The sequence below is a fragment of the Ambystoma mexicanum genome, chromosome 2p (genome assembly GCF_040938575.1).
Source record: "Ambystoma mexicanum isolate Mex_15411 chromosome 2p, UKY_AmexF1_1, whole genome shotgun sequence".
NCBI lineage: Eukaryota > Metazoa > Chordata > Amphibia > Caudata > Ambystomatidae > Ambystoma > Ambystoma mexicanum.
In genome coordinates this window covers 1178446722-1178472884 of record NC_090923.1, presented here as the reverse complement: position 1 = coordinate 1178472884, position 26163 = coordinate 1178446722, and the positions used below count along the sequence as shown (strand labels likewise).

Sequence of the window (26163 nt, the reverse complement as noted above, 5' to 3'; positions counted from 1 at the left end):
TCTGCGAGTCCAGATGTCGCAGTAGAACGTGGTGGCACCTTGTACAGGTGAGTGAGATGCGGCGCTGCAGCGATCGATGCGATGTGCTTTTAAATGGATGTCTTCCTTTTCAGGACCGTCGGCGAGATGTCTCCGGAATGCAGATTTAGCAGGTAAGGACTCTTCTTTACCCTTTTCTCTTCTCTTCTCTCTTTGCAGGTGTTCCAGGATGCTGGCAGGAGTGGCAGAAGACAGAATGCAGGCGCAAACACGGTGAGCGTCCAGCTGCTAGATGCAGAACAACGCGAAGCGTGAGTTGCTGCTTGGGCGTGGCTTAAATAGCCTTCAAAGTAGTTCCAGGTATGTATCCTTCCTCTCAGGTATGTATTCCTCCCCTGACCACACCCGTGTGGTTAAGTAGTTCCAAAGATAAAGTAGTACCATTCAGGCCTCAGAAGGCCTGGATGTTGCAGCATGGTCTGCATCAGGTAAGTTAACACTAAGCACCTTTAACACGAAGTCCCCTTTTATGAGCCTGGCGCCTATGGCGCCAGGTCTGTGGCCCGATATGAGCCTGGCGCCAAAGGCACCAGGACTGAGTGCAAAGAGCCCCTACTTGAGGCTGTTGTGACTTCCCTTGAAGACATGATGTCTGCCTCTGGGGTAGCTGGGTCTTGTCTGGCACCTTGGAGGTAGGCATCATGACATGCAGTTGCCTAATGGTGTCTCTTTAGCACTCATTTGCTATGAGATAGGATTATTGTCCCTCTATTCATATGCAATATGGAAGCAATGTGCCTTCCTCCGGAAAGTGTTGGAAGGGGTTGACAAATTGTGCGTTTTGCAAACTATAGCCTTTAATCTCTTTCTGTCTGAAAATAACTTTCCACGGGTGTGGAGGGAGCATGTCATGGAAGCTATGTATATGGCCAATGTAACTGTGTCACTCTTGATGGAGAATCCTGAGCGTGCAAAAACTAAGATATTACAGCATGATTGGGCTGAAACTATCCAAAAGTGTATGCTTCTCAAAGACTTTGACATATGTTTGTTCGGGCTTAAAAGGTATGGAATAACAGCCTCCTACTTCGAAAAATGCCCTTGCTCTATGCAGCTGAGGAAATACATGAGATTCAGACTGAATTTATGGCCTACACGAGACATTCTAAGAAGGAGAGGAATGATTACTGATGAGAAAAATTATTGTCGTTACTGTATGGAAGTGAATCAGATTGAAGCATTGCAACATCTATTAGTAGAATGCGAAGTTGTGAGCAGGGTGAGAAATAGATGTTTAAGGATAAACTATTATTCCCGAATCACATGTCTGAGTACCAAATATGGCAACAGTTGTTTTCTAATCCAAGAATCACAATACAGATAGCAATTGTACAATTCTTAGATATTGTTTTGCCTGCTATAGAGTGTATTGAGGAGAGCACTGGGAATCTATGAACATAATTTAATGAAAAGGCACATCGCTCTTTTATCATATGTGGCCTTGTGAATAAGCTTTATTAATTGCATGAATTGAATTTGATATCTTATGGGTATGTTTTACTGTGTTATTTATGAGAATTTGTAAAGTATGAAGCAAGAGGATTTTATGACAAATCTTTTATTTTGATAAAGATTTAAATGTAAATTACTAGTATGAATTTATATAGATATGTATTTGAAAAGTTGTATTTTTCAACTAAACAAATAAATATAAAAAAAAAAAAAGAGTTCAGCAGGGAGTCAGTGCGTGGCAAAGATCTTCTCCAACATCAGGGCCACGTTTTCCAGAGACGTGGACTCTACAAACTCTACTTCCAGGTATCGTGACCATTGATCGGTGAATACTAGGAAGTGTGTATCATTGCACATAGACCAAAGGTCCATGTGCACAACTTCCCATGGCAGGCAGCCCCAGTCCTTGGACTCAATACAGGGTTCCTTCTGGTGAGGCATTGCTGCTTGGCACCACACAAAACTGCAAATTAACTCCTCAACTTTCTCCTCAAGTCCTAGAAACTAGACCTTTAGTCAAAGACATGCCTTAGTCTTGGCTGCCCTCTGGTGCCCTTTGTGGGCTACCTCCAGCACCAGTTGTACTAGGCTCGCTACGATGACCATTTTCAATCCCCTGAACACTAACCCATCTTCCATGAATGCGAGTTCATCTCGTGTGCACCATATCTGCTTGAGTGCTTGACGGGCCTCACATGTGCGCTAGTCAAATTTCTCGAGCACCCACTTCCAGTCGGACTGCCTTATACGAAAGCATTAATCTTCTGCCGATGCTACTTTGATGTCTTTGATGGACATGGAGACAAGCGTCATGGCTGTCGCAAGGCTGTGTAGAAATTCTTCTGTCTCGGCCTCCTCCTGGCTAAGTTCCTGTTGTCCTGATGGTGAGGGGTATTGAGACAAATAGTCAGCTGCATTGGCGTTTCTAGGCCGGAATACCAGTTCAATAACATATTCCTGGAGAGCGAGCATCCATTTTCCGATGTGAGCCGTTGGTCTGGAGAATGATCTGGCCATTATTGGAATAGGGGCTTGTGATCAGTAACTACTGTTATGGCTTTGCCGAATACCTGTAGATGAAAGTCTTTGCAGCCCCGTAGCATGGCCAGAGCCTCCCACTCTATCTGCAAGTACCTTTGCTCTGTCGCTGACAGGGCCCTGCTCGCGAAGGTTACTGGGCGATTATCACCTCTGTCGACCAGCTGAATCAACACTGCCCATAAGCCAAGAGGGCTGGAGTCCCCAATGATTTCTGCTCTCTTTCCTGGGTCAAAGAAAACCATGGTGTCATCTGCAGTAAGTGCACTTTTAATGTCCTCAAATGCGCTCTGTTCCAGGGCGGTCCAGCCTCGTGCTCAGTCCTTCTTGGTGAGGTTATGGAGGAGAGGTTTGAACAGGGTGGCCAAATTCCTTATGAACTGCCACTAAATGTAACCATCCCAAGGAAACTGCACACCTCAGCCACGTTTTGAGGAGCTCCTGCTTCGTGGATGTCTTTCACCTTTGCTGGGTCAGGAGAGATTGCTCTCTCTTGGAGCACAAAACCGAAAGGTGCACTTGTCCTTGTGCAGTGTCATCCCCTGCTTTTGGATCCGCTTGAGGACATTCCCTAGTCTGTCCAGGTGTTCCTGCTCAGACTTGGCAAACACCATGATATCATCCCAGATGATGATGGCGCCACTGAGTTCAGCCAGGGTCCCTCGAATGGTGTTTTGGAAGACCTTGCAGCCGACGATATCCCGAAGTTCAGGCCCTTGTACCTGTATTGTCCTTTGTGCAATTGTGAGCTGTCACATTGCTCCCCTTGTTGATGAAAAACCTGGCTTTATGGTCATGTCGTTATGCTGGACAGAAGCCACAAAATCACCCTCGAGAGGCATTGGGTGCTTCCCTCCAAACGTCTAGATGCAGACTTACGTGTCCTTCAAGGGCGGGCTCTCTCTCAGCTTCCGGTAGTGATCATCGGCCATAACGCTAACCGACACCCCTGTGGCAATTAGTACGGGGATCAGAGAATCGCAGATGTAAACCATGCATTTGGGCTAGCGCCTTTCAGACACTTCTAGTTCTCTCATGCTGGATATGAAGAACACGTCTTCCTCATCTTCGTCTTGTGGTTGTTCCACCTCAAAGGGAGGCTGCTCGACTTGGGTAACCTTGCACGCCGGCCTTTGGAATTGTTGTCTTGGACAAGCTTGCCCTCTCGAATGTGTGGATTGTGCTAGTGCACGGCAGACACGTCCAAAGTGATTCGCTATGCCATATCTGCCACAGATATGGCCTTTCGCTGGGCAGTCTTTGGAGTGCAGAAGGTCATAGCAGCATTAGGGGCTTATGGTAGGATTGTTTCCCTGGCCCTCTTTCTTGTTCCATGACGGTTTTCTGTCTGTCCTTCGGGACTGTTGTCTCCCCAGGGCGCATGCATCCTCTAGCTTGACGGACTTCAGGGCGGCACACATCTTGGTAGCCCTGACATCCGCTAGCTCGAGCGAGCATCCCAGTTCTAGGATGCGTGCCAGGGTAATGCCGGGCTCGCGCAGCATCTGTCTCCTCATCTTTATTGACGAGCAACCTAGGATAAGCTGCTGCTGCATCTCATTCTCTTCATCGGGCCAGGCACATGTTACTGCAATGCGCTGCAGTCTACCATGGAAGCCGTCAAGGGATTCTCCTTCCTTCTGTGTGGCAGTCCTCATAAGGAGCCTTTTATAGTCCAGGTCCGCCATTAGCACAAAATACTCTTGCAGCGCATTTTTCGCAGCATCAAATGTGCCATCAACGGATTGTAGGGTTTCAGAGATGTTTTGCACAGCTGGGCCAGCAGAGTAAAGCATGATCGACTTTTTGGGGACGTCATCATCTTCGCCCATGGCTGCCAGGAACATCTCAAGACGCTTCACCCACGCATCTTGGACCCAGAGACGATAGTGCCCCTGTAACGTCAAACTCTTGCAGCTGGGTAAGGGAAACCTGTGGGCGTGGCACCCTGCCACCAGCAGGGGTGTCCCCAACATCAATGGCCATTGTGAGTGTGTCCACAAAGGTTCTGCGGAGGCAGATGTACCTAAAAGGGCAAAGTCAGAAAGGCAAAGAGTCTGAATTTGTTTACGACCTGGTGCTGGGTCATTAGGCTAGCATCACCGCAGTTGTGGGGAGAAGCCCAGGATGGGGTGCACAAGCACACCGGGGAGGAGCTGCAACCCCTTTCTGGTTTCAACGTAGTGGAGATTTGTCAAAAAATTGATATCATGGAAGGATCTCCAATCCTCCTTACAAAACGTCACCTTTGAAAGTTTATTTGTTTTTTTTGTGGTTTTTTTGTACGTGCCTCACACGTGGAGTGCTTCTGTTTGGGCCCATTGTCTTTGATCTTCCAATGGTTCATGGCAGTGGCTGGTCTGGGTCGCAGGGGGTGAGTCGGGTCTGCGTCGGCCCCGCAGCGGGTTCTGCTGGCGGAAGAGTGGGACGGTAGCCACACAGATTATACAGCGATGCAGCACCCCCTCGTCGCCAGTGTTGTGTCGGGCAGAGCCACGTCCTGGTGCGGCCTCTATGATGCAGAAAAGGAGACACCGAGACCTGTATGCGGTATCGGGCTCCCGTGTGCACGAATGCCCTCGTGACCTGCTCCTTTTATTAACAACAGCCTGTGACATGTTACGCCACGACAGCTCCCTTAAAGGGGCTCACACTACAGGCCTCATCAATAATTTTGCAAATTGGTCTCTCATTCTAATGATTGTGAAGATGGGTGAAAAGTGCAGAAAAGGTCTGTTTACACCTTTAACCACCTCCACCCATTTTCTAATGAAGGTGCAGGGAACTCCATGCATGGAGCAGGAACCCTGTACTGAAGCTCTGAACCAGAGTTCCCCCACAAAGCTCCAGCACCGTAAGGGTAACTCTACAGCCAGTTGTGGGGATCAGTATCCTGATTCCCCAACGAGCAGCTTGATTTCTGCAGGCCATGCCCACTTTTCATTATGCAATGGCATCGGCCATGTCTGCCATGGCGGCCTCTATTGTAGATCTTCCCCATGTGCACCACAGACATCCTGCTAGGGTGTCCAGCTGTCCTGGATTTCGCGGGATTGTCACGCAATTAGGGACTCTGTCCCGCAGTTTGCAGAGTGGCTGTGCGGGACGCAGGTTTTTCCGACTTGCGTCCAGACAACCTGCCTCCAGCTGTCTCTCTGCAAACTGAAGTGGCCTTCTACACAGCATGGCACTGCCACCTGCTGCTTTCTTTCTCCGGGCGGCTCTGCAGCCCTGGCTCCTTTTGAGCCTACAGGTCGAGCTGCAAAGCTCTGACACCTGGCTTAATTCAAATGCTAATGCTTTGTTCCTGGGGTCATAATGGTCATGTGTGCAGTTAAAAAAACGTGACCATCACCTCCCAAGGACAAACCATTTGCATTTCAATTAAGCCAGGAATTACGAGCCATTAAACAAATTTAAATTAAAAGAGGGGCGGGCCAAACGTGAATGACGTTGTGAAGTCATCGCCGCCTTGTGGGCAAGTGTCCCGCGAAAGACTATCAAAGAGTTGGCCACCCTAGATCCTGCATGGCTCAAAGCACTCATGTGCTAAAAGGCAGGACAAACTGGGCAGTCCTGTATACCCGACTGTTGTGTTCACCGAAGGGGCGAGGCAATGAGTGGAACTCACTCATTAATAACGACGTGGGACACGGCACATCTGTTCAGACTTATTTTTATTTCCACTCTGCCCGTTCTCCGTGCTCCGTCCTCGTCACTTCCTGTTCCCACCCCCTCCCCTGTGATCCCGCCCTCTAGCAACTAGACCAGGACAAGACGTTAGTGACATTGGCCTTTCAACGCACACCTGTGGTGACTCTTTAGCCATTACCAACGCCCAATTCAGAATAAGGGTCAACCAGCCTGACGGCATAAGTGTGCTAGCATTCAAGTTGTTTCAACCTTATTCACTGTGGCTTAAAGAATAAGCTTCAAAGAGATGAAGGAGGATGGTCAGCTGAGGAGGAAAGGTGTCTCAGCTGAGAGCAAAAGGGGGAAAGGTTTTAAGCAAAGTTCCAGGCAGTTTACAAGTGTAGGTCTGCAGTGTCACTAGCAACCAACCAAAGACACCAGAGGCAAGGCTTGTTGGGAAATCTCTAGAAACTGTGTACGTGCACCTTTGGTCTGGCCATGATGCCAGGCCAGGAACTCTCAGTATATCGAGGATGCTAAGATCTACCTAGCCAATAGCTGGATGCATAAACCAACAAATCCCTTACCTGTTGTAGGAGAGGAGAACCGCGCCACGAAGGGCTCGCGAATAAAGGTGTCTGTGCCGCAGTTCTCACAGCCATCATCGTAGTGGTACCAAGCTGTGGGTTTGAGGATATCTTCCCTGTTCAAGGAAAATTGGGGAAAGATGCTGTGATTTGCATATGCGCAAAGATTGAATTTGTGGCAACATGACAGAAAGGTAGTAGAGCACCACCATTGCACTAAACTGGCGCACTCTATCTTTGACGCAAAGAGTACCCACTGTTGGGTCGGACCAATCGACAGGAGGAGATAAGACTGCCCTCATTTTGAAGAGATCTAGGTACTGTGGGAGAATCACAGAAGTCCAAATACGGAAGTGTGGGCCTTGGCTCAGGTTTGGGAGCCAGAAGGCCTGGATATCAATCCTTCATCCCCTCTGCACACTAGTAAGCCCCTGCTTACACTTCAGTTCCTTTGAGTGCAGCACGAGCATGGGAACGTCAAGGACATTCAATTGCAGCCTAATGTACTGCTCTTTTGTGGAAAACCACAATGCAGCATTATTGACAGTAGATGCACATCGACAAAGTACTTTGACTGGAGAGGCAGGAGTAAGACCCCGGAGCTGTATATCTGGGAGACGATACACTGGTTCTGTACTCACCTTGGGGTGAAGCACAGTATAGGCCGGGATCCACTGCAGATACGCCTCCAAGGAAGTGGTATTCAAACTTTTTCATACCAAGCCCCCCTTGAGTAAAAAGTATTGTTTCTGGGTCCCCACACCAAGCGGTTATCACCACGGTGGCGTGGCCGGGGGGGGGGGCAAATAATGTCCAGGAGAGCCCCAGGCTCTATAGGCAGAATTTCCACGGTTTATATTTTTTATTAAAAGCAGTCCCTTTAATACTTTTTTAAATATTAGCCCTTTCCAAAGGCTCTGCCCTCCCACCCCCCCTGGAAATCTTTTGGGCCCCTCCAAGGTGTTAGGTAACGCCTTGCTTTGCCTCTGTTACTTGGCTGTCGCTACTGAAGATTGCGCAGGTGACGCAGGCCGCAAGTACTCACTGCAGGGTGCAGGACTTACCTGTAGACATAGGCGTATTTCTCCCGATATGAGCTGCGCCCTAGGTGGTCGGACACCAGCACGTTGTACGGCAGGCCGGTGGCTCTGGAAGCAAAGCACAGGAGGCAGATGTTGCTATCTGGTCATTAGACAGTGTATTTATATCATTATTACAGTACATCCCTAGGGCTGGCACCAGGAGGGTGCTCACTGCCCCAGCACCTTCTGCTGCATGGTTTGCTGCTCGCGTACCTGGTCAAAAGGCCGGGCCTAGACCTTCTCTGGCTAGTGTCGCTAGGCAGAATGCAACATGGATGGCTCAGTATGTGGAATGAATTTGCATCACACTCAGAGGCGGATTTAGCACTTGTATGAATGACAAATGGCGAGCAGGTCCTGCCGTGTCCTGGTCCGACACCTTCCCAATCGCCTCACATCAGCCACAACACACACACCCTCATCGCTCCTTGCTGGCATTCAGGCACAGTGGAATAACAAAGAACAGTCTTAGCACTTGCTCACAGGGCCCCGGATCAACATATGTCACGGTTAATGGGGGCCCATTTCAATATGATTGCCCGCCCTTGACTACAGTTAGGGGGGATGAACACGTTAGCAAGTGTGTGTCAGCCTAAACGGCCTCATCCTTTTTTGTAGCCCTGCAGGCCTTGGGCGTGGGGTCCCAATTAACTCCCCCCAGAGAGCGGGAGACTTGCAGGGCTGAGGGGTCCTATTGAATCAGAGCTAAAGAAAAGACAATATCAACAAAAATTAAATGGGATTGAATTGAAAGGAGCAGTGAGTAGGTGAGAGGAGGCAGGTGGGGCAGGTTTTTCAGAAACAGGAGGTGAAAGCTAGAAAGAGAGGAGAAGGAAAGACAAGGGTGTGAAAACAGGAAAGAGGAATAAAAGGAGAAAGCATAGAAAGTCAATGAGAGTGGGAAAAGTAAAACATACAAGTCAAATCACCCACGGCTTGCAGGAGACAAGCCTGTCAAGTCATTCAACTTCACTGTGCTGAGAGGCATGCCAGCTGCATAACCCTTATATGCCCCGAAACTTCACAAGGCACATCTATGTGTGTTAGAGATCTTTGAGACATGGCTGTTTTAGGCCGGTAAAACTACCTTTAAAACAAAAGTTCTTTTAGGAGGATCCATGTGATCACTGCGCCGCCTATAATGTCGACTTTCAAAAATCACATACATAACTGTGCCCCGCATCCCCCTACCTGCCCCCCCCTACCCACTTACCTATTCGGCTGCACACAGAAGTGTGTCGCCGTCTCAACTTTATCCCTGCAGCATCAGTTCTGTCCCACTAACGTGGGTCTGAACTGGTGCTGCAGAGTCCTTGTTTCTTTTTTTGCTTTTCTCTTTGTTGTCCCCCACTACCATCTAATGGAAGCAGGGGACACCCCTGAAAGCCCAGACCCCACATTACTCTGAGTAATGGAAGCGGGGGACACCCCTGGAACCTTGTGATGCTGGAAATGCATCGGAGGGAAAGGGCCTCCGTATCCTTGTCCTTTACTGCTTTTTATCGTGTTCTGTCGTGTTTTCCGCGCAGGAGTTTGTGTGGGACTCCTGGCGGTGCAGCTCTCTCTCTTGTTTTGGTGAACAGACCCATGGGATACCCTTATGGCACCCATGGGTAGGGGTGCAACCCTGTGCCTCTAGTGTATATTTTTGGGCACCTGTGGGTAGCCCACAGAGCAGGGTACGGGCTGGTGGCAGCTCCGTGCTGAAATGACTGGTGCCCTGAGCATCCTCCATTTTGGGATGCCCAGGCCCTGTCATTGGAATCAGTAGATTCCTGATGGAGACAAAATGGCCCCCATGGCCTCTTGCCTTCCATCGCCTGTTACCTTGATCTTCCCGAAGTCCCGGGAAGCCCTGCCTCTGTCCCTTCCCCCTGACTGGCTGTTGGGTGGAAGTTCCATATATGGTAGTGTGGGGAAGTGCTGACCAGACTGACTGGAGCCTTCCCAATGACCGTATGTTGTGGGTACGCTTGTGGGTGGGACCTGGGTGGATGGAGTGTGTGACGAATACGCATTCTATGTTGTGGGTGTCTAGTATCTGGTGGTTGACACAATGACTGAGACAGCCCTGCCCGAAACCGGTATGAATGCAGTATGAAGTGTTCAATGGCTTGGTACTTGTCCCAATACACATAACTTGTTGTGAGTGTCTGGAGAGAAGTGAATGGCCTGAATGCACTGTGTGCCTGATTGGTTGCCTGCCTGCATGAATGCCCTTTGTGGTAATTGGATGCTTCAGTGTGACCCAGCGGAATGAATGGGAGATCAACAGTATATCTGGGGACCTCTCACTGCTAGGAAGAGTGTTCAGAAGTGTTCAGAGCTGAAGTCCAAACTACGAAGAGTAACTGGAGTGAAACTGACGCTTGACCTTGAAGCCCTGCTGGAAGAGAAGAATTGCTGTTGCTCTCCTTCGCAATCTGAAAGCTGCTGTGTCTCCAAGGACTGACCCAGAGAGGACCTGGTAAGGCACCCTCTTCCGAGCTATGAGGGACCATCGTGTACCAGCAGATCTTTGCCAAAGCTCCCTGGTAGACAGACCTTCGACAGGCTGCCGACCCAATATGGGGACTGCTGCGGAACTCCAAAGAGAAGCACCCGGAATGTTGTCCGCCACTGTCGCCGACTGGAGCCGCCGTGCTCCTGTTTGCCTAACAACTTCATTGATCCAAGGACGCTCTCGTCCGCATCATCGCCGCTGTATCCTTCTGAAGAAGGCCTGACCGTTGATGCGCCGAGGAGCATCCGCTGGTGGGTTTCCCGTCACCCAAAGACCACAGAGACACCGACGACTCAACGCCCTTGCTGGGCCACAGTTCTTCAAACACTTTGCGGTCCAGAATTATCGACACCGAGGTGCCCCGCACGCCTCTTCCTCGCAAGCCGTTTACGCTTCCCCATCAACGAGCACCGCTAGGAACGACGCGGCCACTTCACCGTCGTAGCTCGACCTGTTCTCTGTCAGACGTTCGACGAGCTGTGACTCCTGCCTTAAAGGGAGGGCACTCAAGAAGGGCCGTCGATTCCCCGACGAGGAACGCTACAACGTCAAGGTACTTTGGGGTTGCAGAACTATTGGAAAGTCTAGTGTGAACAATATATGGACTGGGAATGTGATACATCTTTGCTTTACAGGTTGCCCAGGTGGGGGGGATCTCCACACAGAACTGTGTCTAGGTAGCGGGACCAGTATTCTGCCAATTGTTCAACCATCCTGCTTTCCTTCCTCTCTCTACGGCTGGTTTCCTCTTTATTCGGATCTGTGTGTCATTCTGACCATGTGCACTTTAATGAGATCTAATAACGTTAGTGGTAAAACTTTAGAAACTGTATATATTTACCATTGCTGATTTACGGAGTACAAAGTGAGTTATCGTGACATTGTATATACCTTTGAACATTAATTATATAATGACTGTGTTGTAACCGATACAGTGTGTGGACATTCCTTTGTGGGTGCTTGGGGACTACACTGTACTTAAGAACCAGCCCTCATCACCTCCTGAGAAACTAGGCCTTGATTGCTCAACCACGTACCAATAATAGAGAATCTTGGCTGGGTCCTCTGTGCCTCCCCTCTACCATATAGAGAGCGGAAGTACAGACACCCCCCACCAGCGTCTTTACAAACCCCCGCTCCCATTAGACGGAGTAATGGGGGTTGGTATTTTAGTACAGCGTAACGGCGCCCTACTCTGTATAGGCGAAATGTTTACGCCACAGTATTTGTACAAACCCCTTTTAGGATATACCAGTGTTTAAAGTTAGTTGTCTGAAACTTTTGTATATACACAATTAATTTTTCTAAGTGAACATTTTCATACCTACATATTGTGGATTAAAGTGAATATTTTCAACTGTTGAATGATCTGACAGTGGAACTGTAAAACAACCAAGCAGTGTTGGGTCTTTAATGCTGTTCCAGCCATAGAAATAAACTATGATTTACATGCAATTTAATATAGTGCTTATGACCCCAGGCGTGTAGCTTCAAAGCTCTATAACCAAATGTTTGTTTGTAATTGAAACAAAAGGTAATACTTTTCTCACCCTTAGATTCATGAAATACAGTTATTTTGAGAGCTAAGGAGTTTTCGGGACCTGTTGTAACCAGGTTTGATTTCAGTTGTACCCCTGTATTAATGCATATATTTTAAACTAAATGATTTCTTGATGTTTGTAATAAGCACCAAGGGCTTTTGTTTTGGCTCGAAAAAAAGTTTTCTTATTACCCAGTAATAATTATAATTTCATCTCAGTTTGAAACGCTGTGTCATCCTTGACGGATTTGAATATACATCCTCATGACCATGCACTGATCTGTGCAGCAGGTGCATTACTTCACAGAGCTACGTTGCCAGCTGAACGGTGCACTGTCTTCATCTGGTTGGCGATCACAGACTTTGCTGGCCGATTATACCGCCTAAAGGCTATTCAGAGGATGAGCTCTTTGCAAGTGCCATTATACACGTTGCCTTTCAATGAGTGATGAGGTCTGTGGATTGCAATGATGCACATACTGGGGAACCATGTGTAGCTTTCCAGCTTCAAATAATTCCCACAGTCCACTCCAATGTAAAACCCTATGCAGAGCACTTTGACAGTCAGATAGCTCAGTGGGTTGAGTGTTTGCAGCAGAGATCTGTGCTTAACTTGCAGGTCTCAGGTTTGAGTCTCAGCAAGGCCAGCTCTGGCCATCATCCTTCCTTTTAGTACCAGTGGGTAAAAATAATACCTATTGTACTGCAGAAAGTGACAATTCAGTTTGTGCACACCAGATAATCGGTCAATAAATTACATTTTTTAGAGCATGTGGACTAGACCTCCCGAACACATTTATAATGTATTTGTAATTACAGTTAGTAATATTGTCTGTTTATTGAACATCAGAGACATAGATTAATTCTCTTGGTGCATTAATTATGGACATTTTTTCCAGGCTCTGTGATGATTATTTTGTGGAAACTCCTGAGGGTAAATGTCCGGATTGGCCTTTATCACCTGCATAGTCCACACTCGTATCTGCAAAAGGTGCTGTACTGTGGGTTTCAGGTCCATGCACACAGTGACATTGTTGTTAGATCATAGATTTATTTTCACAAGGTATTTCAGTCCATTAGAGAGGGCTGGGAGGCACTGTCGAGCAGGAGGAGGTATGGAGATGGTGGGTTGGATTTAAGTGCCACAAGAAGCACCCACAAAAAAACGGGTATATATTGAGATTAAAAGGGGAACTCCTTTAAGTCTGCGATGTTCAATACCATTTCAAGTGTGTGGAGTAAGAACGGAAAAGCATGCACAAAATGGTTCTGCATGCTGTAGGAATTATCCTGTGATATCACTTCCTGTAATGTCCCTCCCCACTGCCCATGTTATTGCTCATTGCTTCGAACCCTATCATTTCCAACATTAGCTTCAGGTTTGATCATTCAATATTACCACCATTGACAGTAAAACCTGGCAAGGAGGCCCAGCTGACTCCAGCTAGAGTCAAATCACCAAAGACAGAAAACCGTACAAAAAAACACAACACTGTAGCATATGTCCCTAAAGTTCATCATTGTGAAACTCAGCCCACTCTAGGCTCTGCCTCCATGACCCGCCCGCCTGGGGCTCTCTGCCATTTTTGCCCATGGGACCCTTTGCCTTAAATCTGCCACTGAACACTGTAATTTGTTTTGTGAGATTACTAGATTCGTCTTTAGCAAATAGAGCAAGACATAGTAGCGTATTAAGAAGTACCAGGTTATTGATCAGATGCCACTGTTTGCTGACGCATGCGCCATGAGACTACCCCTATCAGCGATCTGCACCTCGTAGGCTTGTTGCGCTTTGCTATGTAGGGGTGGAGGGGTTGATTTGTTATGTTTTGGATTATTGCTGATATTTGCCCATTTAACCAATATATTAAATTACATTTTAAATATCCAGGTTCGTACAATACTGTAGGGGCCCCCTGCAGTGTATGTAGCTGTGGTGCGCCATAGCTGTAGGCTGCAGACCTGATTGCGCAGCGCTAATAAGACGCGTCACAGCCGTGATCTGCCACATTCCTCCAATTCCTCCCTTACGCCTGGGCAGCACCTGCCACATTCCTCCGATTCCCCTTTCCTCCCGGGCCAGCACCTACCACATTCCTCTGATTTCCCTTTGCCCCTGGCCAGCACCTACCACATTCCTCTGATTTCCCTTTCCCCCTGGCCAGCACCTACCACGTTCCTCCGAGTCCCCTGCGGCCTAGTCAGCACCTGTCACATTCCCCTACTCCCCCTGTGCACTGGTCTGAACCTTCCATGTTCTTCTGATTGCCCTGCCCCCTCCACAGGGTTACAAGTAAAGGTGCAGGGGCGGCAGAGGAGCTGGGGTGGACCAGGGGATGGCACTGGAACTCGTTATGACTGTTGGATCTCTGGTTCCGGCCGAGGCGTCGGCGGGAAGGAGGGAGGATAGGCCCCGGCATGTAGGCTTCGCTGCGCGGCTCCGCGAGGAGCAGTAAAGACACAGACACCTTTGTGCTACTCTGGTGCCCCAGAACTGCCTCTGCAGAGCGGGGGCGGGGCCTTTATTCAGAAGCCTTGCATCACCGCGTAGCGGGACGCAAGGCGGATATAACATTCCTCCTTTATTTTAAACTGAACAAAAACAATCAAACATTTCTCAGCCAGCGGGGCTTGCCCCCTTTTTCTTTAGTCTCTCCAATGGGGTTCCCTACCATTCATAGTCCTTGAATCTGGCCGGAGGCCGGGTCGCAGTTCTTAGACCATATCTCCCACCCCTGGGTTCAAACCCCTGTCTCCCCTCGGGTTGCTCACCTTCGCTGTTCTGCTCACCCAGTTCTGGTTCACTCGGTGGTTCTTCTGTTCCGTCTTCTCCGATTTCTCCATTGTCTGGATTTTCATGTCCCTCATCCCTCGGCGGATCCTCTCCTTCCTCTGGGGGACATTCGCCATCTGTTCACAGATTCTTTGGCACTGCCTTGATCCATGACGCATTTCTCATCACTTCTCTTTGCCCCCTCTTGGCGGTTATCATGGTGCCTTGTCGTCTGCTTATTGTCCATGGGGCAGCGTCATATCGGGTGTCCAATTTTGATCTGGATGGATTCCTCACCATGACCACTTGATCACCGACTCGGTGGTCGGACTGCCTGACGTTCCTCTTGTTGCTCATGTGAGCGTTCGCCCCTGTTCTTCTTCGTTCGGTGCGCTCATGGTCGAACGTGTCTGTGCTACTGCTCAGATGGTGTGGTATGGAGGAGTTAATGATTGTGCCATACATTAGGTCTGACGGCGGAATTCCTGTTGTGCTGTGGGGTGTGACTCTGTAGTTCTGTAGGAATCGTTATAGGTACACCTGCCATGGGCTAGCATTGACGCGCGACAGGCGTAACACCTTGTTTATTGTTCGCATGAAGCGTTCCACATCACCATTTGCCTGCGGCCATCTCGGCATTATATGGTGGTAGCGGATGTTCAGTTCCATGAGGTATTTTTTGAATTCTTCTCCTTGGAAAGGCGGGCCATTGTCGCTCCTGATGCTTCTTGGTAGGCCATGGGTTGCAAACATCTTTTCGATCGCGGGTATTACCACCTCTGCTGCCGTGGAATTGATGATCTCGACCTCCGGGTACCTAGAGTGGTCGTCAATCGCCACCAGCAGGTGGGTGCCTTCCTGTATTTTGCAGAGGTCTATGCTTATGGCGTCCCATCTTGCAGACCCTCGCACCGCCGATTGAATGGGCCCCTGATTGGGTGGAGGCCCCGCTATTTGGCATGGGAGGCAGGTGTTGACAAGCCGCTCAACTTTTCCGTCGATTTGGGGGAACCACAAGCAGTGTCTTATCAGAGCTTTTGTCCTTACAATACCCTGGTGTCCTTCATGTGCCAATGCCACTATTTTGTCCTGTAGGCTTGGAGGGATGATGATTCGGGTTCCCTGTAGGATAAGCCCTTCTTCCGAGATGGAGAGGTCCTGCCGGACTGCGAAGATTCCTGTGAGAAATTCTTTGACTTCTGTTGTCCTATTGTGGGTGTTCCGAAGGAACGACTTCCATTCTCCGGAGATAATCGTGTCCTTTACCAAGTCGCAGCATCGGTCACTTTGCGTGGCCTCTGCTATGTCTTCCAGTCCGATTGCTCGTGGCTTCATGGTGTGTATTACCTGGCAGATGTGCTCTTCCGTCTCTTCCTCCACGTGTATTTCCCTTGGTGTTGCCTCTCTCGGGTGTCTCGACAGGAAGTCCGCTGGGTTGCCACTGCCTGGTTGATATGACAGTTCAAAATCGTATTGTTGGAGATGTAGTAGCCACTTGGCAATCCTGGCAGGGGGGTGAGATGAGGTGCCCGTGAAGATTGGGAGCAGTGGTTTGCGGTCTGTGTATGTTTTGAATTTCCTGCCGTACAGATACAAATGGAAATGGCAGCAGCCCCATAGTACAGCTATCGCCTCTTTTTTGATGTGGGAGTATCGTTGCTCCGTTGGTGTCAAGGCTCTGGATGCATAGGCAATCGGCATCGACTCTCCTGTTTTTGCCACCTGTATGAGAATGGCCCCTAGACCCACCGGTGCTATTGAACGTGTATCCAAAGAATGAGATTTCCTCCCTCAGGAACTCACATTTTTCTTTGTGTATCGTCAGACCCACACACTTCAACCTGCTGAGTAGCATGTGGAGCCTTCGCATATGTTCTTCTTTGTTGCCTGCATGAATTAGAATGTCATCACTGACGTTTAAGACTCCTGGGATGTCGCGGATCACCTCCTGTATTGTTTGTTGGAAGACCTCAGCTGCCGAGGAGATCCCGAAGTTTAGGCGCTTGTACCTGCATAGGCCGATGTGGGTTGAGAATGTCGAAATGTACCAGGAGTCCCGGTGCAGTTTCAGCTGGTGATATCCAGCCTTCAGATCAACCTTAGAGTAAATTTTGGATCCAGTGAGGTCTGCCACGATTTCTTCGAGGGTCGGGGTGATGTCGTGCTCCCTTTTTATCGCTGCATTGGGGAGGCGCATGTCTATGCATACCCTGACCTTCCCTGGTTGTTTGGGCTTCTTGGTGACAACCATGGGAGAGACCAATGGAGTGGGCCCAGTGACTTCCTCGATGATGCCCACTTTTTTCAGTGCCCTTAGTTCCTGTTCCACTTGGCTGCGTATGTGAAACGGTGTCCTCCTGTGTCGCACTGCTCTCGGCTGGACTGATTCATCGATGTGTAACTTGATCGACTTCCCTTTTAGGCATCCGATTCCCCTAAGAAGGTTCAGGTATCTCTCTAATACGTTGTCGATCTCTCGTGTGTCAGTCACTTCACAAATTAAACTTATCAGCCCCAGGTCCTCTGCAGCATCTCCACTCAGGAGGCATTCGATGCCTGCGTTCACCACGTAGATTTTTGACTGCAGTGATTTTGTTTGTGGCCTGTTTCTTTTTCTTTCCTGTGCTCTTGTCTTGGGATGCTTGCGGTGGTTGCTGTGGTGCTCCTGACGACCTGCATACTTTGGCATAGTGGTCTTTTCTGCCACACGCGCCGCATGTTGTTCCTTGAGCCGGGCAGTTGCATCTTCCATGGCGAGGCCCTCCGCACCACCCACATTCCGTGGGTCCCGGGGTCCGGTGTTGCCATTTGAGGTGCGTGTTGTAACCACTGGCCTCCTCCCTCATGAATTGGTGATTCATGATCTGGGCCACAGTTGCTGATGTGAGGGCCGGCTGTAGTTTCTGTAGGGTCGTGCCCATGTGTGCCGCCCTGGTGTGGGCCAATTCCCTCTGGCGGCCCAGTTCAAGGATTCGTGTCAGGGATATCCACTTCTCGCTCAGCACCATTCTCCTCAGCTTTTCTGATTGTATTCCGTTTATGAGTTGACGTCGGATCTCCTTCTCTATGTCTGTGAACTCACACGAGATTGCAAGCTTCCATAGTCTGGTGTGGTAGGCATCCAGTGTTTCCTCTTCCATCTGGATGGTTGTGCAGAAAATAAATGTCTCATTATCCGGATTGAGCTGGGGCATGAAATGGGCCGTCAGGGCGTCCTTCATTTGCTGGTAGACGTCAATACCATCCGTGATTGCCAGCGAATTGAAGATGCGTAATACCTCATCCCCCACATTCAGTAGTAGGTGCGACCTCATTTTTCTCGATGTGGTAATGTCCTTGCATTCCATTGCCATCTCGAACTTCTGCAACCACAACTGCCATTGTGGGCCAACCAATGACGGGTCAGTATATGGGTCAAAAGGATAGAGTGCAACGGTCGAACCACCTTGCAGGCGGGCCTGCAGCTTTGACAGTGACAGATTCACGGCCAATCTGGACGGCGTACCGGGCCGGGGGGTGGATGTGCCTGACGCCATGTTTGAAGTCAATGCACATGTGTGGCAACCGTTCTCTCACCTTGTGGTGCTCCTGGGAGTATCCTTGTTTTCCTTTCCATGTGCTCCTGTGTTGGGGTAGATGGTGCTCCATCTCCCCATCCAAAACTCCCACTGCGTGGCGCGGATGCGGCCTGGAGGTGTTTTGCAGCGTGGCTGGGATTTCTTGATGTATGAGAGAAATTATAGTTTTGAGAGAGAGAGTAAAAGAAAATGTTTTTTTGTTTTTGGGTGGGGGTTTGTGTGCCCCCACCATGTTTCCAAAAATTTCACCCGATTCAGGGGCTTCAATGACTGGGTGGCGGCGTTACACGTGCCGTCATGTTCGCTTCCTCGTCGCCAGTATTGGATCCCTGTTTCCGGCCGAGGCGTCAGCGGAAAGCAGGGAGGATAGGCCCGGGCATGTAGGCCTCGCTGCGCGGCTCCGCGCGGAGCAGTAAAGACACAGACAGCTTCATGTTGCTCTGGTGCCCCGGAACTGCCTCCGCAGAGCGGGGGCAGGGCCTTTATTCAGACGCCTTGCGTCACCGCATAGCGGGAGGCAAGGCGAATATAACAATGACTATTAAATCCGCCAACAAGGAAGAGCTCTAGTTCTCATAAACACTTCTAATTGTGACAAAGAATGTATGTGTCAGTTGTCTGACATTAATGTTTCCATTTCGCTACCATTCCATGGCTCGTCTGAAGTCAAGGCAGTTATTACTGCATGTGTTTATACTGCTTTAGGACAGCAGCGGATAACTCCAGCTCCTGTGCCTATTTTGTTGAGGAATCATCATCTGTTACAAATTTTTTACTGTTTACCTAAGATTCAAAAGTCTGCAGCAGACAATCTGTTGTGATCTTCAGAAATGTACATAGTAAAGAACCATCGCACTTGTTTTAGAAATTCATTCATTTTTTTACGACAGTGTTTTCCTTTGAAAGATCTTAGTTCTGTTCACATTGCATAGAGTTTTTATTCCATCATTCCCCACGAGGACAGTAATGCAGCAGTTGAATGGTTAATGTTGAGGTTTAATAATGAATAGTGTGCTAGCACACAGAACTTTCATCATTCAATTACTTTGCATAGTGCTATATCATATTTTTTCAATTTAAAAAGCAATTCTACCTACAGATGTAGAGAACAGCAATGAGTGCAAGAATTAAACCTCTTACGTCATTATTTGTATGTGCCATCTTGAAGTTCAGTATATTTTAGAAAACAACCTTTGGCACCGCCAGACACGTCGTGGTGCCATTATATTGATGATGCCATTGGGATCCTGCAAGGTTCATGTACAATAATTGTTAACAACGATTGTTAACGTTGTCAAATTTCCAACAGAAAAGTTATCCTTCACCTTTAATTTCTCACTAGCAAAAAGTACCCGTACTCCGCACAGGTTCTGTAGACAGACATCATAACATCCTCATCAACTGTTGGAAATCAATGATCCTGTAAGTTGCTGTTCCGATACGCTTAGCGTTTGATGTGCTTTGCACTCTGAAGTAAACTGCGCTGAGAATGGTCACATGTGGTTGGCTGTCATACTCCGGAGCAGACGTGGAGGGGAGGCGAGAGTTGGCATGCTGCAGCATACTGGGACGTTCGGTGTGCTCTCCCGAACCTGTTGCCTCATCCTGGCACAGTGCAGTGCATTGCAGTGCAAATATGTCGGAATCGGTGCATCCTAGGTCCTTGAAGCGCGGTGTGAGTTTTTTCCTCACGCCGAGATGCGTAAAATTACCTTTGTCCAGTCCTTCTATGACCACATTGATGTTTCGCCGATTTCAGGCAACCGTCTCATGTGTGAAGGGTCTGAAATCCGGGGGAAGGGGAGGGATGTCAAAATCTTATGTAGCCAGTAATGTGCAGAGGCCCTTCACAGCCAAAAATGTCAAATTTGGTGCAGATTGGTGGAACAGTGTGGAATTGTAAAAGGAAAAATCAAACTGATTTTCTGCTTTATAAATATAGAGAGGAGATATGTTGGCCAAAACGAATCAATAAACAAAAGAACAACTGCTTATTCCACATCCTCCACGCAGGTCTTCTAAGATCACTTATATTAGTAGCTACTCTGCACAGACTCAACAGAGTTAGACATGCAAATTGACAATGTATTTCTTTGGATTGTTTTATGGTTGAAGTATTTGCATCACCATCAAAATGCACATATAGGTGTAGCAAAATTGTACACAATTTGTTAATTCGAGCAGACTTTAAGTGAGATGGGCAGGCGGCGGAATCTTCTTCAAAAAAAGGATTTTTATCAGGAAAGGGAATCTGGTCTGTAATGACATAGCACAGGGAGATGTAGTTATAAACCAGTTTAGTGGCGAGGCGATTAAGCGTAAACACTATGCTACTTGTTATACCTGCACTTTGATGTATTAAATACATAATTTGAGTGGTCTGTATCACGTTGGCCAGATGAGTAGATCTGCCCACATTCATTGAAATGAACACCGCTGTAGTATAGGTCCGAAGGATCTTAAGTCCCCATTAACTGACATTTTTTTACAAAAGATTGAGGTAATTCCACTTTGAGATTTTGGAGGTTGTGTCCCCACTCCCTCGCAGGGGTGATAGAGAACACATTCGTCTTCAGAGAGGTGCTTTTCGGGATTGACACTCCGTAATCATTTTCTTTTCCTAAAAGAATTAGAGGAGGACTGAATTGTATGTTCTTTATTTGATTTTTGATTTTCTAGTATTTGTTTGTATATCTGTTTCAAATAGGTTACATATTTAATAAGGTTTTTATTATTTATGACTTTTTATTTTTCCTGTGGTATGTTTATCTGTTTTCTGATTTTGTGATACTACCTTTGCTTTTTTTCTGTTCAGTATTTGTGATTTTCTCTTGCTTCTTTTCCACCCTTTTTTTCTTTTTTGTGGAGATCACCATCTTTTTTTTTCCTTAATGGTTTTTTTTCTTTTCCGTCTTCCTCTTTTTTTCTTTGTAATGTATTTTGGGTGGTGATTTACAAACTGTATATTTTGCATATATTTATATTTGATTACTTTTCTCTTTTCATAATGACATTAGGTGTGGTGCACAACAAGTGTGTTCCGATGGCGTGGTTATGTCATGGCATGAAGCTGCGCATTGTGTCATCTCCATGTCCCACTGCATTCTTGCCAACCCTACCGATTCAGGTGGTAGGCTACCGCTTTTCAAGCAGTCCTACCGCCTACAGATGTTCCTGTCAAAACCACCGATTAAACATGGCTCCACTAGGTCTGGCTGCCTGAGGCCCAGAGCAGCATCCTCCAGCATATTGAAGGTGCTATGTTGAATGGCCCATTCATTTGATTGATGGCATGCTGTATGGCATGAAACAAGCACACTCTGTGCTGGGCACCGTGAGGTCCAGGCAAGTGACAGAGTGTCAGCATGATGCCACACACATCCTGTGCCTCTCAGAGCTGCCTGCCTCATCATGCTGTGTTTGTTCACAGCTCTGAGCCGGTGCTCTGTAACACTGCAATTTCTTCTGAACTTCTGCGTCTGTCACTGTGCTCTGCTGTAAATACACACTGCTGCCGCTGAAAACGTCATCTCCAATTAAACTCTCTGAGGCAGGTATGGTAAATTAGTTACTTTGTTTAGTGACAATTGATGTGTCATGGGCAGGGACGGCATCAGGGCCTTTCCATCATTTCTATTTAAAGGGGCCATGCATGAGCCTCATGGGGGCCCCCTGCAACTACCCGAGATGTTTTTGGAGGAATGGAACCCATCCTTGGCTTTATGCATTCATAAAATATTGGATAAAAGTACCTGCTTTAATCAGATTTCTTTAGTTACACTTTATTAACTGTTCCGTGTGGGAACAGCCAGGGGCAGAGGTAAACCCCACTAAGGGGCCGATTCTGAGCTCATGATGAAAACAGTGTGGAAATATGACATTCTCCCCTCCAGTTTCTAGCAGCACCTTTCTGAAGTGGGAGGAAGTATTGGAGGGGAGATGTTGTGCTTTCCAGCAGGAAAAGCTCCTAATATCACTAGTTGTGGGGGAAACATGTGCTCCAGTGGCACTGTGATAATTTCTTTAAAGACTGCCAATTTTCTCATTTAAGAAAGTACTCTTAAACTTTCATTGAACTTCAAAAGTGGTGCTGCAGTCTAAAAAATGCTATATTTATAAAGGGAAAAGTGTGCAGTGGAGTTTAACGGCACCCCAATGGTGCCGTATTGTAACTCATTCTTTCGTCGTGTTAAACCAGTGCTGCTGGGAGGAGAATCCCCTCCATGTGGCTGCCCTGCATTCCTAGGGTTGTTGCCAAGCCACAGCTCAGGAGCATGAAGAAGCCATAGCTTTCATGTCCCTGCACCACATTATTTCTTTATCAGAATATGCTGCTTGTATATAAACTGTTCCTCCTTCATGGATGAACACTTTCTTAGTTTGCCCGCACCTCAGAATTGGCCCCCGAGCGTCACCATGACTGAATAATGATTGGCATGATTTTCCCAATTGTAATGGCTTCAAATTGTGGCTGATACGTGAACAGGCACAAGAAGCTTAAGTGATTTGCCGAGAGCACACAATTTGAAGAAAAGAGAAGGAAGTGATTTTGAACACTAAAAAATACATCTGCATATCCCCCCTCAGCTCCCACCTTAACCTATTCCTTTACCCCTCCCCATGTATGTATTTTATTTTATTTAACCGAAAAAACAATAAAGAAATTCAGTCCAATCGAAAAGGTCAAATGTTTTTCGATCAAGTATGCTAATACCGTTAATTCACTTCTGTGGGTGGTGGCCGGTTTGTCAGCAAAAGTTTTGAACTGGATTTGAACCTGCAACCTACAGACAGGTAGTACCTCACCCATGCAGTAAATAGCATTGAACAGTTAGAATCTTGTTGCACACAAAGTATCAACAAGACACTTCCCCAGACTTCAGAGGATCTCCGTCGATGCAGAGGCGTCCATCTGCCTCCTGTGGGCTTTCTTCATCACCCCCTGAACATCTAGGGTAAGCCCAATGACTTTGTGCAGAGCGCACGTGGCACTGCACATTTTTTTTGCAAACCGCATGTAAATGCCTAATTTTACACTGCGCACGTTGTGGAATGACTTTGTTTGAGGAGCACATATATGTTTCAGTGACTTTTGTGCCTTTTGTGTGTTATGCTGTACCCCTGCCTCACTGTGCCTGCTCCTTCCATCATGGCCGCACTAATATTTCATCTGAGCTGTGGGCCCCTTAGGTTTGGCACAGCTCCACCTCCCATTGGTTGCACTTGGCTTGTTAAGCCAATGAGAGCAACCGGGAGGCGGGAGCCAGCCACCCACCTAAGGCCCACCACCGTACGCCAGTTACTGACTTCTCATAACCCCCCTCCCACTCCAATGCCCCCCGTTTGTCTGTGTGAAACCCCCCTCCCACCCCGATGCCCCGTTTGCCTGTGTGAACCCCCTGCCACCCAAATGCCCCCCGTTTGCCTGTGTGAACCCCCCTCCCACCCCAATGCCCCCCATTTGTCTGTGTGAACCCCCCCTCCCATCCCAATGCCCTCCTTTTGCCTGTATAAATACCCTCCCACCCTTATGCCCCCGTTTGTGCTGCCTTAACCCCCTCCTACCCCAATGCCCCCCATTTATCTGTGTGAACGCCAGAGCCACCACACTGCCCCCTGTTTTCCTGTGTGAACCCCCTCCAACCCCAATGCCCCATTTGTCTGTGTGAACCCCCTCCCATCCCAATGCCCCGTTTGCCTGTGTGAACCCCCGTTTGTCTGCATTAACCCCCTCTCACCCCAATTTTCCCCCTTTTTTCTGTGTGAAACCCCTCCCATCCCAATGTCCTCCGTTTGCCTGTGTGAACCCCCCACCCACCCCAAAGCCCCCCGTTTGTCTGTGTGAACCCACTCCCACCTCAAAGCCCCCCTTTGCCTGTGTAAACCCCCCTCCCACCCCAATGCCCCCGTTTGTCTGTGTGAACCCCCCTCCCACCCCAATGCCCCCATTTTCCTGTGTGAACCACCCTCCCACCGCAATGCCCCCATTTGTGCTGCCTTAACCCCCTCCCACCCCAATGCCCCCTGTTTGTCTGTGAACCCCCTCCCATCCCAATGTCCTCCGTTTGCCTCTGTGAACCCCCCTCCCACCCCAATGCCCCCTGTTTGTCTGTTTGAGCCCCCTCCCATCCCAATACCCTCTGTTTGCCTGTGTGAACCCCCCTCTGACCCCAATGCCCCCCGTTTGTCTGTGTGAACCCCCCTCCCATCCCAATCCCCTCCATTTGCCTGTGTGAGTCCCTCTCCCACCCCAATGCCCCCCCTTTGACTGTGTGAATCCCCCATCCCACCCCAATGCCCCCTGTTTGCCTGTGTGAACTCCCCACCCCAATGCCCCCTGTTTGTGCTGCCTTAACCCCCTCCCACCCCAATGCCCCCTGTTTGTCTGTGTAAACCCCCCTCCCACCCCAATGCCCCCATTTGCCTGTGTAAACCCCCCTCTGACCCCAATTGCCCCGTTTGCCCGTGTGAACCCCCCTCTCACCCCAATGCCCCCGTTTGTCTGTGTAAACCCCCCTCCCACCCCAATGCCCCCATTTGCCTGTGTGAACCCCCCTCCCACCCCAATACCCCCGTTTCTGTGTGAACCCCCCTCCCACCCCAATGCCCCCCCGTGTGTCTGCCTCCACCCCCCTCCCTGCTTGCTTCCCATCCTTAACCCCCTTTCTCTCTTCCCCCTCCCTGCCCTTTCCCCTCTCTTTCCCTCCTGTGTCTAATTCTGGCACTACCCCAATTGCCGTCAGGCATGGAAATCGTAGCTGCCTGTTTTTATGCATCAGCCTCCCTCCCCCTCTCCTCTCCTCCCCTTTTTCTTTTCTTTTCCTGTTTAAGTTGGGCAGTACCTCAATTGCCGTCAGGCATAGTAATTGTAGCTGCTTGCCGTCTGCAGCCACCTTCCCCTCCCTCTGCCTCTTTCAGTTCTCCCACCATAGCACTTACTCTTATCACTGTGATAATAGCCTGTCTGTCCCCTCCCCCCTTTCTTTCTGTCTTCTTCTCACTCTCCCTCCCCAGTACTCGGCTCAGTCCCTGATCGTCTATGATAGTCACTTGTTTTATTCCTCTCCTCCTCCCCTCCCTCCCCTTCCCCACCTCCCCTTCCTCTTGTAACTATTGCACTGCAACAATTGTCGTCAGGCATAGTAATGCTGCTGCTAGTATTGTCTCCTTTGTTACTTACCCACCTCTCCCTTATTGTTCTATGCACTTGTACTATATGTTATGATATGATAGTTTCTTTCTCACATTCGGAAGTTTTCAATGACCTGTAAGAATGTAATCTGTATTTTCCCATGCTCCCTTCCCCCTTGAAGAGCTTTGAAACACATTGGGCCTCATTACAGGTCGGGCGGTCCGGAAATAACAGTGGCGGTAAACCCGCTGCCACTGTTAATTCCGGACCGCCCGATCTCGAGTCCTGCAGGCGGGAGGTGGCGTTCCCGCCAGGTCTGACCTGGCGGGTTTACCACCGCCCGCCTGCAGGCGGACGAGGAAGCACTGGCATCATCACGAGATGGTGCCGGTGTTTCCATGATCCCCATTCCCATTGAGTCCAACAGGACTCAATGGGAATGGGGATTTACACCATTCCGCCTCCGGAATTCCCGGGACACCGGGGTTGTAATGCCCCGGCAATTCCGGGAATCACGGAGGCGGAATGGTAATACGAGTCCGGCGGTAACCAGGCGGTTTTACCGCCTCGGTTACCGCCGGACTCGTAATGAGGCCCGTTGTGTATAGGAGCTATACAAATAAACAATCAATCAATCAATCAACTGCAGTTGAGAAAGTGCATGGAAGAGAGTATACTACTGTCTGAAATTATAGATTAAAGGTTGGGCCCTCAGAACCGAGGTTCAATTCATCCCTGATTTCTTGTGGTCATGACTTGTAAACCAGAGAACTGTTTTTAATACAGTGTCCATTTTAGCAGTTCAA

The 26163-nt window shown here is 48.6% G+C and overlaps 1 protein-coding gene across 1 annotated transcript in view; it reads right to left on the bottom strand.

Moving 5' to 3' along the window:
- LOC138567865 (deoxyribonuclease-1-like) overlaps positions 1-26163 on the bottom strand; it is a 230589-nt gene that overhangs the window by 173163 nt on the left and 31263 nt on the right. Inside the window, exons 4-5 of the mRNA XM_069646357.1 lie at positions 7814-7897; positions 6750-6865 (exon numbers count right to left, since the gene is read on the bottom strand). Coding sequence (XP_069502458.1) covers positions 6750-6865; positions 7814-7897 — 200 coding nt within the window. The remainder of the gene's footprint in view (positions 1-6749; positions 6866-7813; positions 7898-26163) is intronic.